The sequence below is a fragment of the Myxine glutinosa genome, chromosome 5 (genome assembly GCF_964187855.1).
Source record: "Myxine glutinosa chromosome 5, kmMyxGlut1.1, whole genome shotgun sequence".
NCBI lineage: Eukaryota > Metazoa > Chordata > Myxini > Myxiniformes > Myxinidae > Myxine > Myxine glutinosa.
This window is the reverse complement of record NC_136265.1, coordinates 21215127-21231800: the sequence shown is the minus strand read 5'-3', so window position 1 is coordinate 21231800 and position 16674 is coordinate 21215127. Positions and strand designations below refer to the sequence as shown.

General features: G+C 49.8%; 1 protein-coding gene across 1 annotated transcript; it reads left to right on the top strand.

Annotated features, from left to right (window-relative positions):
* Positions 1 to 3953: 3953 nt before the first annotated feature.
* LOC144892088 (uncharacterized) lies at positions 3954 to 12088 on the top strand. The gene is made up of 3 exons (XM_078777256.1): positions 3954 to 4405; positions 4541 to 6796; positions 11963 to 12088. Exons 2-3 carry the CDS (start codon positions 5114 to 5116, stop codon positions 12086 to 12088), a joined length of 1809 nt encoding a protein of 602 aa, XP_078633382.1. The 5' UTR covers positions 3954 to 4405; positions 4541 to 5113.
* The last annotated feature ends 4586 nt before the right edge of the window (positions 12089 to 16674 follow it).

Here is a 16674-nt window from a genome sequence, read left to right as displayed (position 1 = left end):
ATTGGGCCAACCACTGGGCCTGCATTGGGGCCTACCACTGGGCCTGCATTGGGGCCTACTGCTGGGCCTGCATTGGGGCCTACCGCTGGGCCTGCATTGGTGCCGACCGCCTGGCCTGCATTGGTGCCGACCGCTGGGCCTGCATTGGGGCCGACCACTGGACCTGCATTGGTGCCGACCACTGGGCCTGCATTGGGGCCGACCACTGGACCTGCATTGGGCCTACCACTGGGCCTGCATTGGGCCTACCACTGGGCCTGCATTGGGCCTACCACTGGGCCTGCATTGGGGCCTACCGCTGGGCCTGCATTGGTGCTGACCGCTGGGCCTGCTTTGGTGCCGACCGCTGGGCCTGCATTGGGGCCTAACACTTGGCCTGCATTGGTGCCGACCACTTGGCCTGCATTGGGGCCGACCACTGGACCTGCATTGGTCCTATCACTGGGCCTGCATTGGGCCTACCACTGGGCCTGCATTGGGGCCCTACCGCTGGGCCTGTATTGGGGCCTACCACTGGGCCTGCATTGGGGCCTACCGCTGGACCTGTATTGGGGCCTACCACTGGGCCTGCATTGGGGTCTACCGCTGGACCTGTATTGGGGCCTACCACTGGGCCTGCATTGGGGCCTACCACTGGGCCTGCATTGGGGCCTACCACTGGGCCTGCATTGTTGCCGACCGCTGGGCCTGCATTGGTGCCGACCGCTGGGCCTACATTGGGGCCTACCACTGGGCCTGCATTGGTGCCGACCACTGGGCCTGCATTGGGGCCTACCACTGGGCCTGCATTGGGCCTACCACTGGGCCTGCATTGGGGCCTACCGCTGGGCCTGCATTGGGGCCAACCACTGGGCCTGCATTGGGGCCTACCGCTGGGTCTGCATTGGGGCCTACCAATGGGCCTGCATTGGGGCCGACTGCTGGGCCTGCATTTGGGCCTACCGCTGGGCCTGCATTGGTGCCGACCACCGGGCCTGCTTTGGTGCCTACCGCTGGGCCTGCATTGGTGCCGACCGCTGGGCCTGCAATGGGCCTACCGCTGGGCCTGTATTGGGGCCTACCACTGGGGCCAACTGCTGGGCCTGTATTGGGGCCTACCACTGGGCCTGCATTGGGGCCTACCACTGGGCCTGCATTGGGGCCCACCGCTGGGCCTGCAATGGTGCCGACCGCTGGGCCTGCATTGGTGCCGACCGCTGGGCCTGCATTGGGGCCTACCACTGGGCCTGCATTGGGGTCTACCACTGGGCCTGCATTGGGGCCTAATGCTGGGCCTGCATTGGTGCTGACCACTGGGCCTGCATTGGTGCAGACCGATGGGCCTGCATTGGGGCCGACTGCTGGGCCTGCATTGGGGCCTACCGCTGGGCCTGCATTGGGGCCTACCACTGGGCCTGCATTGGGGCTGACCGCTGGGCCTGTATTGGGGCCTACCGCTGGGCCTGCATTGGGGCCAACCACTGGGCCTGTATTGGGGCCTACCACTGGGCCTGCATTGGGGCCTACCGCTGGGCCTGCATTGGGGCCTACCACTGGGCCTGCATTGGGGTGGGGTCTATTAATTACCTATTGTTAGAATATACCTTGTGACCCTTTTGACTGCAGAGATCCATTAGAACATTAAAGTCCCTTTAAGTCCCTCAAGACCCTTAAAATCAGAAAGACCCAGAGGAACCAAAATAACCAGAAGACTGAAAAGACCCGAGAAGGACCCTAAAGGTCCAACATACCCAAACACCCAGAAGATGCAAAAGTCCCATCAGACACATTACATTCCAATGTCCTGGTAAAAAGTGGTCTTCAGGGTCTTGGTGGGGGGGGGGGGGGGGGGTGGGTGGGGTCACGATCCAAGACCACTTTTACCTTCAAGACCTTTTCAATACTTCAGACACCTTTACATTCCTTCACCCTTCCAATCTTGTAAAACGTTTACACTCCTCAAGTACCTTTTGACCCCTGAGACCTTAACACCATTTAGACCCCTTGCACCCTTCCAGTACTGCAGAACTTTAAAATACAAGAAAACAAACACGACATAATAAGAACAACCGAAGCTTTTCGTGCTGTACTCCTCAAGGTAATTCACAGCAAGAGAAAGAGGAAGTCAAAGATTGTGCACATATAAACATGTCCATGGAAGAGCGACAGTGATTGGTTCATCAGTCATGACATAATTGGTAATCTGAACACCCATTGGTGACTCAGTCATCATTATCCCTGGCTCTGATTGGCTGGAGTGGAGGTGAGCACCATGACTCACCATTTACACCAATACTTTGGACGGAGGGGGTATGCACAGTTGTGGCCAAAAATATTGGCACCCTTGCACTTTTTTCAAAGAATGCACCATTTCTTGCAGAAAATTGTTGAAATAAAAAATCTTCTGGTGTCCACATTTGTATTTCTTTGGTTTGAAGTGGGACAAAACAAAAAAGCTGAAATAATTACTAAGTCTTAGCTTATTCCACACAGAACCCTAAAATGGCCCGGACAATATTATTGGCACCTTCAGGAAGTTGTTCGAAAGAACTAGATTTCAAGCAGGTGATTCTCCTTTACTTTGGAATTGAACTCACCTGTGGTGAGTTGCAGGTGCCTGCAATATAAAAATCACTCATTCAACCAGTTTGAATGGAGAAAAGGAGTAATTCTGCTGTTTTGTGGCACTGTGTGTCCCACAATGAGCTTGGAGAAAATAAAGAAAAAAAGAGAATTGACTGAGAAGGTCACACACAAGATTGTAGCCAAGCATGGACAATCTCAAGGCTACAAGTCCATTTCCAGAGACCTTGATGTTCCTGTGTCCACCGTACGCAATGTTATCAGGAGGTTTAAGGCCCATGGCACTGTAGCCAACCTCCCTGGACTTGGCCGCAAGAGAAAACTTGATCGAAGATTGCAGCTGAGGATTGTTTGAATGGTGGAGAAAGCACCTCGATGAATTGCCAAAAAGATTCAAGCTAAACTTAGGACACAAGATACAACAGTTTCAGCTCGCACCATCCATCGCCAACTCAATGAAAGGGGGTTCTATGGTAGGAGACCCAGGAGGACACCACTGGTGAGAAAGCTTGACGAGTTTTCCAAAACACACCTGAGCAAGCCAAATTCCTTCTGGGAGAATGTCTTGTGGACAGATGAGACCAAATTAGAGCTTTTTGGTAAAGCCCATCATCTCCATGTTTACAGAAAACAGAATGAAGCCTTCAAAGAAAAGAACACCTTCCCTACAGTCAAACATGGAGGAGGTTCAGTGATGTTTTGGGGGTGCTGTGCTGCCTCTGGCACTGGGTACCTTGAATGTGTGCATGGCATCATGAAATCAGATTACAAAGGCATTTTGGAGCGCAATGTTCACCCCAGTGTCTGAAAGTTGGGTCTCCGTGGAAGGCCGTGGGTCTTGCAACAGGACAATGACCCCAAACACACTGTATGTGTGTAGGTATATATACATATACGTATTGTTGGAATATATTGTTGTGGATATGAGAATGTTTTTTTATTTTGTTGTTGTGGTAAAATGTTGTTGTAAAAGGTTGTTGTAAAATATCACCCCTCCTCCCTCCGTTGTGGTTGTATAAAGGTCAAAGGGCGTTCCCGTAGTTAGTCCATAAAAACATACATGCAGGACACGATATATCCTTTCTTTTGACAGTTATATCCTTATTATGTGTATTAGCGTAAGGCTGTGTCTTCCATTAATTGAAATACTCCATTGCACCAGTGAAAGAGATAGATTCCCTTCCATTCCCCCCTTTCCGTCAATTGCAATTCGAAGCGCCTTCCGCATTTTGGTCGGTTTTTCCCTTCATCCGCCATTGACCACGAGGCTCGAGTCGGGGAAGAAAGGCGTGTCTCCACCTCGTCATAGAGGGAAGGAGTGAGCCCGCCCCACTCGACCAAGCATGAGCCAGGGGTTCGGCTAGAGAGGGCGGAGGAAGAGCGATCGGGGAGGGTCGCAAAGGTTGAGGGGCGGGGGCCTATATAACCCAAGGCAAGGGCGTGTCCAGAAGGAGATGCGTTTTTACAGAGGAGAGCAGAAGACAGAAAGGCCTGGAGTTGGACTTTGAGTTGGTCTGAGTTGGTTGGGAGTCGGTCGTCAAGTGCAGAGTGGTGAAGAGTCAGTCAGTAGAGGTGGTGGTCAAGTGGTTGCGTTGGTTGCGGTGAGGAGTCGGTGGTAAAGAGTGAGGGACCAAGAAAGAGAGAGAAAGAGTCCTGAAGCAAGAGAGGAAGTTGTTGGACTGGGTGGGACTAAGGAAGGAGAGAGAACCCGTCACACCAATCCCCCAAGCTCCGCGTTGGCTCCACCAAGCGTTCAGCTCCACCAAGCTCCGCGTTGGCTCCACCAAGCGTTCAGCTCCACCAAGCTCCGCGTTGGCTCCACCAAGCGTTCAGCTCCACCAAGGTCCGCGTTGGCTCCACCAAGCGTTCAGCTCCACCAAGCTCCGCGTTGGCTCCACCAAGCGTTCAGCTCCACCAAGCTCCGCGTTGGCTCCACCAAGCGTTCAGCTCCACCAAGCTCCGCGTTGGCTCCACCAAGCGTTCAGCTCCACCAAGCTCCGCGTTGGCTCCACCAAGCGTTCAGCTCCACCAAGCTCCGCGTTGGCTCCACCAAGCGTTCACCTCCAGCCATCCACCTCCTGCAATTCCCCGCGTGAGTCAGAGTCTTTTGTTTGTTCTGTCCTGGGTTAATTAAGTCTGTATAAGCTAGTATTTTCCCTGTGTCACCTGCGTCTTATGTGCTTGTAAATAAACGTGACTGCTTTCTTTTTGCTTGTGTGTAAATAGTCAATAAATTCAGTCGTATTTCCAAACCTTTCTTTGCCTTCGTTTTCCTCTTTGCATTGCGTCGTTTTCGTCTTTTCCCTCATTGAGCAGCTGGGGTGCGATACGGCCAAAGTCTGGGTGAATCGGGTGAGTTTTGTTAGGTCGCGGTCTTACACCACCGCTCGGTCTATAACATCTAACCGCGATCTATAACAATTGGTGTCTGGGAGTGGAATTCGGGTCCCGAACCAAATTTTTAAAACATCTAGAAAAAAAAATTTTGGTCAAAATTACGAGCTGCCGAAATTTGTTTTGTTTTACAAAACCTGAATTTTGAAATCGCGCCATGGCTGTTCAAGGCGACGGGATGCCGGTGGGAGAGATAGACGGGGTAGAATCGACCCAGGACCCCAGGGAAGAAGTGGGAAAAGTGGTGGAGGAGAGTAAAGAAGGTGTGGTTGAGGGTGTATCAGGTGCACAAAATGGCGCTCTCACGCACGAGGTATCAGGCGCGCAAAAAGGCGCCTCGTACGAGCGCGCGGCAGCCGAGCCCGCGGTGCCAACGGCCTGGGATCCATTTCTTGCAAATTTGTTGAAATTTTTGACCCAGTGGGATGAAGAAAACAAAATGTATGCCCAGGGGCTCATATCCAACAGGGAAATTAACAACATGGGTGTTCAAATGACTAAGGAACTAAAAGAAACAACGAACGGAATGAGGGCCGATAGGGAGGCAAGGGAGCAGAGGGACAGAGACCGCAAGTTGGGCGAAAGGGTCCCAGGGGTGCACGAGGAGGTAACGCGAGTCGAAAAGCGCTGGTTGAGCGAAGCGGAGAAAAGCACGGGTACAATGACGGGGGTAGAAATCGCGACACGGTGTTGGGAAAAGCCGGCGACCGCTGAGGTAGAGGAGGGTGTTTTATTAAAGCCAACGGTCGCCGAGGTGAATAAAGAAAAAGCAGTAGCGGGAATTAAAATTGAAGAGATGACGGAGGTAACCCGGGAATTGCAGGGAGAAATGGATTATGTACAAAGTCCCTGCTCACATCACGATGCTGTGCTTAACCCGAATGGAAGTTTGCAGGTTCGCGTGGAGAAAAGGATCCCCCAGGTGAGTCGTGCTGTATATTGTGCGGGTAGATTTTGCAGGAGGATGTTTAGCGACAAAAGAATTTTCGCGCGCTTGGGATCGAGGAAGCACCCGGGCGTTGGTGAAGGGTCCCGTGTGAGTGGAAATGGCACGCGTGTGAGGAAAAAGTGTGCGTCGGCGAGTGGGTGTGTTATAAAGTGTGGGAGTGAAACCGAGTGCGAGCGAGAATGCACGTCGGGGTGTACGGAGTGTGACACGAATAGTGAGTTGGTGGTGGCGCAGGTGCGAGAGGGCACATCGGAGCGCGAGTGTGAAACCGAGTGCGAGCGAGAATGCACGTCGGGGTGTACGGAGTGTGACACGGAGAGTAAGGTGGTGGTGGAACGTGTGCGAGGAAGCACACCTGAGTTGGTCATGGCGCGGGTGTGGGAGAGCCCATGTGAGCGCGTTAGTGGGTGGATGCAAGAGTGCACGCCCATGGTGAGTGTTACGGAGGACGTAACGGAGGAGAGGTGTGGACCGAAGTGTGCGCAAGAGGTGTGGTGTGTAACAGAGAGAGCGTTGGTGGAATGTACGGACGGCGTTGGAACGCCAGGTTTTGTGAGGGTGAAAGAGGTAGCGTATGCTTGTAAGCATGCAAGTAAAGCATCGACGTTAACCGGGTTAGTGGTTAGAGCGACGGATAGCCGATGCGAGCACTCGGGGCGTGGGGTGCTTTGTTGGGTGCGAGGCCCGGCGCGGATCGATGCTGCGTCGCTTCTCTTCGAAGCGTCGTTGCCGATTCGGGCTTGGCCCCGCCCCGCACGGTCGAGTCCGGGCTTTGTCGGGCGAGGCGACCGGTCCGGTTCGAGGGCGAGTGGGAGGAAGCGGAACGGTGCCCCCTCGTGGGGACGGGGCTCCGACCGGGGGAGATTGAGCCATCGGGCCCGGGACCGCAAGGTGCCGCGCCGAGATGGTGCGTGGAATCTCGGTCCAACCAAACCACCTCCCTTGAACCGAAAGCCGGACGGATTCAACCTGCAGGCAACCAAACCACCCGAATTCATTGCTCGGCTTTACGAAGCCGAGTTTAATGATGTCATGACGCACCGAGGCTAGGATATAGCGGACTGTGATGATGGTGATAGTGATAGTGATTTAAAACGAAATTTAGAAAAGTGAATAGAATTGGCAGTAAATGGAAAATTTTTGAATTGTTGGATTTGGACGAGCGAAATTGGTAGTGAGAGACCCCCGATGTGGTGGGATGGCAAATCCACCATCCCTCACAGGTGGGGGCAAAGGAGCAATAGTTTATGGGGTGGCTATGACAACCGAGCCAGGGAGGGCTTGGATAATTGTAGGGATCTAGCGAAGATGACATTAGGTAACGTTAAGTTTAGTTACTGACTGATACCTGTAGTGGGGACGCAGGTAGATTAGTGTGGATGATAATGACGAGGGAGCGCAATAGTTTAAAGGGACGACTGGGAAGCGCAAGTTTCAGGGGGGAGTAGTTAGCTGAGATGATGCCGTGTGTGTGAGGATTGAACAGGTGTGATTGAACAGGTGTGATTGAACAGGTGTGATTGCACAGGTGTGCAACTGAACAGGTGTGTGGAGCAGTGTATGAGGGAGTAGTGGTGATTGTGTGTTGTGTTGACCAACTGGTCCAGGAAGAGGAGGAGGGTGCAGGTGGCACCAGGTAGGATTGCACAGGTGTGCAACGACAGGTGAATGGAGGACAGGTGTATGGAATAAATGGTATGGAGTATTGGAATGGATGGTCGTGGAGTGAGTATGGCGGAAATTGTGGAGTGGAGTGGATGGTGCGAAGGTGTGAATGGGGGAAGAGTGGACCCCCATCACGGATACCCGGGGCGGGTAGTGTAAGTGTTAGGTAGAGGGTATAGGTAAAGTGTGGTTGGATATTGGCATGTGTGGTGCGGTTGCAGAATGGTGTTGTGAATGGGTGCATTAGTGTTGTGGAAATGGCTGGGCGTGTAGCCTGTTAGTGTGTGTAGTTGGTTGGGCACTCCACCACTGTGAGGATGTCGGCCAGGTGAGGCCGCAGGTGGGCTCTGGGAGCCGGTAGAGTTGTGGATGGGGCCCGAGGATCCGGAGGATGGACCCGGGTAGCCCAGTGCCAGAGAGGGCACCGAGTGGGGAGAGCGCCAGAGGGCCTTCCCCAGGTAGTTAGGTTAGGGTGAGGAGCAGGTAAGCTCGGAGGCAACTGCAGTGGTGGAGGTGTGCAGGTGGGTAGACCCACTGGGAGAGGTACACGCCACAGCCCAGAAATTGTGCGAGGGCACCGGGAGATGAATCGGGGGAGTGAGACCCCAAATTGAAAAGCACCACAGTTTGGCCAATGGGAATTGGTTTTTAGAACCCATAGTGTAAGAGGGCCAATGGTTTGGCCGGAGAAAGACCCCGGGTAGTGTAAAGTGTGTTAAAGTCATTTAGAAAATAGTTAGGATGAAGGATCTCCTCGCACCATCTGCATCCACTCACCTGAGGTGACAGGTACTCCGCACCATGCCATGTCTTATTATTTTTACTATGCAAATGTTTGGATTGTGAGACGCATCATGACGTGGGTGTGACATTGTGCGTAATTCCATCTCTCCCTCCTTATGAGGATTGATGATGAATTGGTGATGGCAAATTTTGAAGTAGAGGGATTGTGGAGACGAATTTGGTATAGGGGAAATATGGGGAAGACGTGACAGTAGTGACGAATTGGTAATGTGTAGGTTTTGTACATATGGGGTAAGGGCAAGGGTGGGCTAGGTAACAGGGGGGTGACGTACGGTAGGGACGAGCTTTCTCACTTCGCCCTCCGTACGCATTTCGCCTTGCATTGCCTTTTTGACGTGTACCCTTGTGACCTTACCCCTCGCTCAATTGTCTTTCTTTTGTCTCCCACATGACCTGTGCGCCGTTGGGCGCCGAGGGGAGCGTGCGTGGGTCGGCCATTGTGCGCCCGAAATTCCCAGAACCAGCTGTCTGCATCGATGCACCACATTATGGACCACATGCCTGTGGCCGAGCACCACTTATGGACCCCATGGGTTGGGGCATGGCCCCTCTGCTGGAACCGGCCATGAGGGCCCGAAATCTTGCTGGCGGACCTTGGCCACAGGGCACCGATGCCCCCCAGGTGAACCACACTAGTCGGCCCTGTGGGCCATAAATAAAATAAATAAGAAGGACACATTGGGCACACTTTATTGCAAATAGGCCGCCAGTAAGCAAAGCAAAAGAGAATGACAACATCTGGAAGACAATAATAATAACCAGCAGAGGGAGCCGAAGAGCAAGAGATCACCTGCAGGGTTAGGGGTTGTTGGTTTATTTTTATGGAACACTGATGAACTATGGTGACTGCACCGATTGGTGCTTGGGTGTGTATTGGTGCGTTATTGGGTGCGTTCATGGTGCGTCGATGCAGAGCAGACTGTCTCCCCCCAGAAAGAACAATTACAGGTCCTGGGTTAGTTTTGTAAATAAAAATAGCGTCAGTGTAAATAATGCTTCCCACCGTCAGTGTATAGTTTGAAGACCATTCCGCAATTCGGTTAACTGTGGGCGTAAGTCTGTTAGGCAGGGTGCAATGGAGCAGCGGGACACATTTATTTATGTTTTAAAACTGTCGCACTCAGGGTCAGGTTAAAAGTAGAGGGAACTACACCTACGTGCCACACTAAGGTAAAAGTAATAGGCCCGGGACGTGCCTAAGGGGAGGAGGGTGCAGTGTTGTGGATATGAGAATGTTTTTTAATTTTGTTGTTGTGGTAAAATGTTGTTGTAAAAGGTTGTTGTAAAATATCACCCCTCCTCCCTCCGTTGTGGTTGTATAAAGGTCAAAGGGCGTTCCCGTAGTTAGTCCATAAAAACATACATGCAGGACACGATATATCCTTTCTTTTGACAGTTATATCCTTATTATGTGTATTAGCGTAAGGCTGTGTCTTCCATTAATTGAAATACTCCATTGCACCAGTGAAAGAGATAGATTCCCTTCCATTCCCCCCTTTCCGTCAATTGCAATTCGAAGCGCCTTCCGCATTTTGGTCGGTTTTTCCCTTCATCCGCCATTGACCACGAGGCTCGAGTCAGGGAAGAAAGGCGTGTCTCCACCTCGTCATAGAGGGGAGGAGTGAGCCCGCCCCACTCGACCAACCATGAGCCAGGGGTTCGGCTAGAGAGGGCGGAGGAAGAGCGATCGGGGAGGGTCGCAAAGGTTGAGGGGCGGGGGCCTATATAACCCAAGGCAAGGGCGTGTCCAGAAGGAGATGCGTTTTTACAGAGGAGAGCAGAAGACAGAAAGGCCTGGAGTTGGACTTTGAGTTGGTCTGAGTTGGTTGGGAGTCGGTCGTCAAGTGCAGAGTGGTGAAGAGTCAGTCAGTAGAGGTGGTGGTCAAGTGGTTGCGTTGGTTGCGGTGAGGAGTCGGTGGTAAAGAGTGAGGGACCAAGAAAGAGAGAGAAAGAGTCCTGAAGCAAGAGAGGAAGTTGTTGGACTGGGTGGGACTAAGGAAGGAGAGAGAACCCGTCACACCAATCCCCCAAGCTCCGCGTTGGCTCCACCAAGCGTTCAGCTCCACCAAGCTCCGCGTTGGCTCCACCAAGCGTTCAGCTCCACCAAGCTCCGCGTTGGCTCCACCAAGCGTTCAGCTCCACCAAGCTCCGCGTTGGCTCCACCAAGCGTTCAGCTCCACCAAGCTCCGCGTTGGCTCCACCAAGCGTTCAGCTCCACCAAGCTCCGCGTTGGCTCCACCAAGCGTTCAGCTCCACCAAGCTCCGCGTTGGCTCCACCAAGTGTTCAGCTCCACCAAGCTCCGCGTTGGCTCCACCAAGCGTTCACCTCCAGCCATCCACCTCCTGCAATTCCCCGCGTGAGTCAGAGTCTTTTGTTTGTTCTGTCCTGGGTTAATTAAGTCTGTATAAGCTAGTATTTTCCCTGTGTCACCTGCGTCTTATGTGCTTGTAAATAAACGTGACTGCTTTCTTTTTGCTTGTGTGTAAATAGTCAATAAATTCAGTCGTATTTCCAAACCTTTCTTTGCCTTCGTTTTCCTCTTTGCATTGCGTCGTTTTCGTCTTTTCCCTCATTGAGCAGCTGGGGTGCGATACGGCCAAAGTCTGGGTGAATCGGGTGAGTTTTGTTAGGTCGCGGTCTTACACCACCGCTCGGTCTATAACATCTAACCGCGATCTATAACAATATATATTCCAGATACTGACCTTGCCTTACCTACTCTACTTACCTTGCCAGAGGAGAGGGTAATGCATTGGGGCTCACTAGTTACTTGGCAAAAAAAAACCTCATGTTGAATTGTCTGTCTGTTTGTCTGTTTGTCTGCACAGAACATGAGGATGATTTTCTCTGCAATCGTTGGTCCCATGTCATCGGTGCCTTCATTATGACGTCATAATTACTCAAGTAGACCGCTTGATCCGAGTCGTTTGAGATTTCTTGAGCATGGCCTGCACAAAAATTGTAGGGGAGAATAAATTGTTGACGTAATCAGTCACGTGGGTCGGTAGTTATATTGGATTGAACATAAATCTATATCAGGAATAAACCACACAAAATACACCAAACAATCTCATCCTGGCGAAGGTATGCAATCTCTGCTCTTTCTTGTTTCCTTATGCGAGAGCTGAAGCTGTTGATCTATTTCTATGGCTTTGGCCAGTGAGAGCTAATCTCCCATATCGAGGAGTTTTTTCCGAGATCCTCTTTGCATCGGTATTCGCAATCCATGAAAATTATCCTCAGAATTGTTATTAAATGATCAAAAGAATCCCCACTCCGCTGGTGCCTTTGTTTCGGGCGGTGTCTGGCAACTCTTCGCTTTCTGGGCGGCACATCGTCCTGAAATTTGATGAGCATTTCCTCCAGATCTTCTTGGTCTCCTCCCCCCCCCAAGCGAGAGTTTCGTGGATTTGACGACCTCATTCGCTGTTCCACGGTCCGAGCCATCCTGCTTGACGAGGCCTCATTATACCTGCGGGCATCCCAGACAAGAAAAAAAATGACGTGATTTCTTAAACAACGAAACTCCTGATGGAGATCGATAAATAACCAGGTTGAACAAAGTATTTCATGGTTACCATTCACAGGGAGTTTTTGTAGCTGTGTCCAACAAGCTGACTGCTGTCGTAATCGAGGCAACACCGGTCAACGAGCGTATTATGAGGTGCGCACAGGTGCGCACTGCATCAAAGGAAGAGCAACACCTGTCATGATGCAACCAGCATCCTCAATTCAGGAATGAATCCCAGTACAACATGAACTTGCTAATAACCACCAGGTGGTTGATCAAGGTTTACAAAGCGTGTTACTCCACCAATCCATTTTGAGACTTGTCCTGGTGAAAGTCACTGGTTTTGTTCATGAAACTCGCCTCAGGTTTACTCAAAGGGACCGCCATCTGATAAGTAACAACAGAGCACCACCCAGACACACCACCACCACAACCTGACACATCAGAGTTGCCCCGTGCTTTACCTCCTGTCATCAAAGAATGGGGGTCCCTGAGGCTTTGCTCCAGTCACATCATCTGGTGAACTGTCGGGTTCATCGTACTTTTACTTGTGTTTTACGGGAGCCGGAGTTCAAATCCTGCCACATACCTCCTTGAAAAAGGTAACCCACCTGCAAGATCTCATCCGCAGACACAGTTTGGCACCAGATATGGATGGCCGTTGGCTCACGAGGAGCTCCTCCGCCCCTTGACGGGTTTTGTTTTTAATTCTGTTGGGTGTCCATATCCATACACCCTCCGAACCAGGACACCTGGTGGGGGAGTCGGTTTAGTCGGTGACAACCTGACCATGAAACAGGTTAGCACAGGTTTACATAGTACCTGTAGCAAGTCACAGGCATGACCTACAGGTTGCTAACTTCACGGACATACACGGCAGTCGACCTGTGCTGGGTTCCTGCCCACGTGGGCATTGGCGGGAATGAATCACGTGACCAGGCAGACAAACGCGCTCTCAGGTCGGATTCGGAACGCCCAGTTCCGCTGTTCTGGCAGAACTCTCGAATTTAATTAAACAGAATTTAATAATTTTAATTAATTAATAATAATATTAATTAATTAATAATTCGACAAAATTTAATTATAATTTAAAACGAATTTAATAATTTAATCAAATCAACAATGAATGGAAATCTCAATGGGAGTTTTCTCCACCAAGGGGAGATGGTGCCACGAGGTTCACCATTTGGTTCAATTCTCTGGCTCGTTCCGTCGGATCTCCCGAGGGATCAGACAATCTATATATATAAAACACAGTTTGTGTGTGTGTGTGTGTGCGTGTGTGTGTAATGTTACCGATAGACTCCTAAACGGAGAGGCTTACGTGCTTGATATTTTACATAGACATGGCCATTGAGCGTGGGACGAACATGGCCGAACTCAAAATATTTGACGATACATATTTTTTATTCATATTTACCTCAGCGCATTTCAGCGCACGGAATCAGAGGCGGTGGGAAAGCAGCGCGCTGATTCGCTCAGAGCAATCACGTGATGTTCCATCCGTGCCGCCATAAACTCACAGCAAGTAGCATAGATTTTAGCACGATTAGCATTTAGCATGATTTAGCATGCTTTATGCTACTTGCTTGCATGTTTAGTAGCATGTTTCACATCGATGTTTGTATAATAGCCAGCGAAGCCGGTGTTGTCAATAAACGAGTACGTATTATGTTGAAAACCTGATTATGCCTTGGCTCGAGAATCCGAAGCGCAGTGGGCGCAGCCATCTTGCGTGGGCGGAAGTATGCATAACAAATTTAAAACGTTCATTCGGAGTTTCTTTCACCCATCGTCGTTTGATTCACAATCTTATGCACCTCCATGTATTAATAAAATAATTTAAGACCAACATCGGCCCGCACGGGCCTGGTTATCTTCAACAAAACGCGTCACCAAACACCGGACCCAATGAGAGTCGAGCATTTGCAAAAATATTTCTAAAATGAAAGCGCTCAATGATGGGCGCCATCGACCGGATGCGGAAGTTTGCATAAAACAATTGCGAAAAAGTTCAATAGGAGGTTGTTTCACCCGTCGTTCTTTGATTCATAATCTAATGAAACCTCTCATTAGTAATTAAAATACGTTAAGACCAACCTCGTTATCTTCAACGAAAATCGTCATCAAACACCAGAACCAATGAGGTTCGAGCATTTTTCGGACGGTGAAAACGGCGTCAAATATTCTAAAATTGATGAATAATTATTTTTTAGAAATCTCGCGGCCGTATGGGACAGTTTTTCACGGCCATAAATATGGTATAAGCGGTTTACATATTTAGTTTAGAAATACAGATAGTTTTTCACAGCCGGAAATATCCGAAGTTGAGACGGAATTCACCGAATTAATCACTGCGACGCCGGGAACTGCGACGGGAATCACTGCGACGTCTGTGACGCCGGGAACGAGGTTGGTGCAAAACAACCGAATCACGCGTGAGCGTATGCTGCTCGAAATAGTTCTCATCGTATGCTCAAATTTCCTAAGCTAAATCGTCATTGCTTTGGGCACCGTGAAACGTATCAAGTCACTCGCTTACTGCACAGCGAAAAAGTACGAGCACTTGAACAACGTGTTTTACGACTCGATTCTGCAAAACGCCATGTCACTCGGTCAAAGCCAAAACGTGGAACAATGTTTCCCCTCCATTCTTCATCGCCACACCGACCTATCAGATGTGGCATGAAGGACGACGTTTATGCTTAACCACGACATAAATGTACCCAAGTCTTGGGTACCCAAGCTAATTCGTGAGAAAGTGTCATGTGACTCCTGCTCATTCACCAGGTTACAATCTACACTGTTTCAATTACCAGTCTAAGTCTACACTTTAACTGTACACTGCTAAATTTCTCTAAAGCGTGTAAAGACCTTTGAGTGCTCGCACCAGCATATATCATATATGTGTTGTTGAGGATGTTCAAGAGTACTTACAGGTCACTATCAGCGTCTATCACCTTCTTTTCGCGATAAAAAACAATGTTCTCACGAAACGTAATTGGAAAGTAAACCACTCTGGGCCATTTTCGAAATTTTCTCTTCTTTAGTGGTAGACCTGAAAAGTCGAATTAGGCTTCAATCCCATGCTCCCATGCTCAGTAGGTTTGTGTGATTTATGATGTTGTCCTGCACCTACCGGCATAAGCGGTTTAAATAAAGAAAGAAAGCTCGGTTTGATTAACGAGTCACACATTGCCGTTGAAACGGCGCTATCGTCTGATCTGTCGGCACTGATCTTACTGCAAACTAACTTCTTCTGGTGGAGGAAGCCGCAGTGCCCGGAGAGAACCAGTCCTGACAGCGACTGAAGTTAGAAGACGACACACATACTGTGAAAACGTATGTTAAGCCCAGTTAAAATTTCTTAAAATGGGCCCTAAACTAGCACATCGTATAGTTACTTCCTTAAGCTTCTTGTGACATTTATTGTATTTTAGGTATTGGGGAGGACTGTCTGCTCTTCTCTTTTACCAAGTCTTACCAGGTACGGTACCAACTACACCTACCTACTACCAACTACCTAACCTACTGATGGGTAAAATAGTGGCAAGAGGCTTTGGCTTCGCCGGCTCATTGCGGCTTTGCAGTCGGTACTAGTAGCCGGCGAAGCCGGTGTTGTCAATAAACGAGTACGTATTATGTTGAAAACCTGATTATGCCTTGGCTCGAGAATCCGAAGCGCAGTGGAGGCAGCCATCTTGCGTGGGCGGAAGTATGCATAACAAATTTAAAACGTTCATTAGGAGTTTCTTTCACCCGTCGCCGTTTGATTCACAATCTTATGCACCTCCGATGTATTAATAAAATAATTTAAGACCAACATCGGCCCGCACGGGCCTGGTTATCTTCAACAAAACGCGTCTCCAAACACCGGACCCAATGAGAGTCGAGCATTTGCAAAAATATTTCTAAAATGAAAGCGCTCAATGATGGGCGCCATCGACCGGATGCGGAAGTTTGCATAAAACAATTGCGAAAAAGTTCAATAGGAGGTTGTTTCACCCGTCGTTCTTTGATTCATAATCTAATGAAACCTCTCATTAGTAATTAAAATACGTTAAGACCAACCTCGTTATCTTCAACGAAAATCGTCATCAAACACCAGAACCAATGAGGTTCGAGCATTTTTCGGACGGTGAAAACGGCGTCAAATATTCTAAAATTGACGAAGAATTATTTTTTAGAAATCTCGCGGCCGTATGGGACAGTTTTTCACGGCCAGAAATATGGTATAAGCGGTTTACATATTTAGTTTAGAAATACGGATAGTTTTTCACAGCTGGAAATATCCGAAGTTGAGACGGAATTCACCGAATTAATCACTGCGACGCCGGGAACTGCGACGGGAATCACTGCGACGTCTGCGACGCCGGGAACGAGGTTGGTGCAAAACAACCGAATCACGCGTGAGCATACGCTGCTCGAAATAGTTCTCATCATATGCTCAAATTTCCTTAGTTAAATCGTCATTGCTTTGGGCACCGTGAAACGTATCAAGTCACTCGCTTACTGCACAGCGAAAAAGTACGAGCACTTGAACAACGTGTTTTTCGACTCGATTCTGCAAAACGCCCTGTCACTCGGTCAAAGCCAAAACGTGGAACAATGTTTCGCCTCCATTCTTCATCGCCACACCGACCTATCAGATGTGGCATGAAGGACGACGTTTATGCTTAACCACGACATAAATGTACCCAAGTCTTGGGTACCCAAGCTAATTCGTGAGAAAGTGTCATGTGACTCCTGCTCATTCACCAGGTTACAATCTACACTGTTTCAATTACC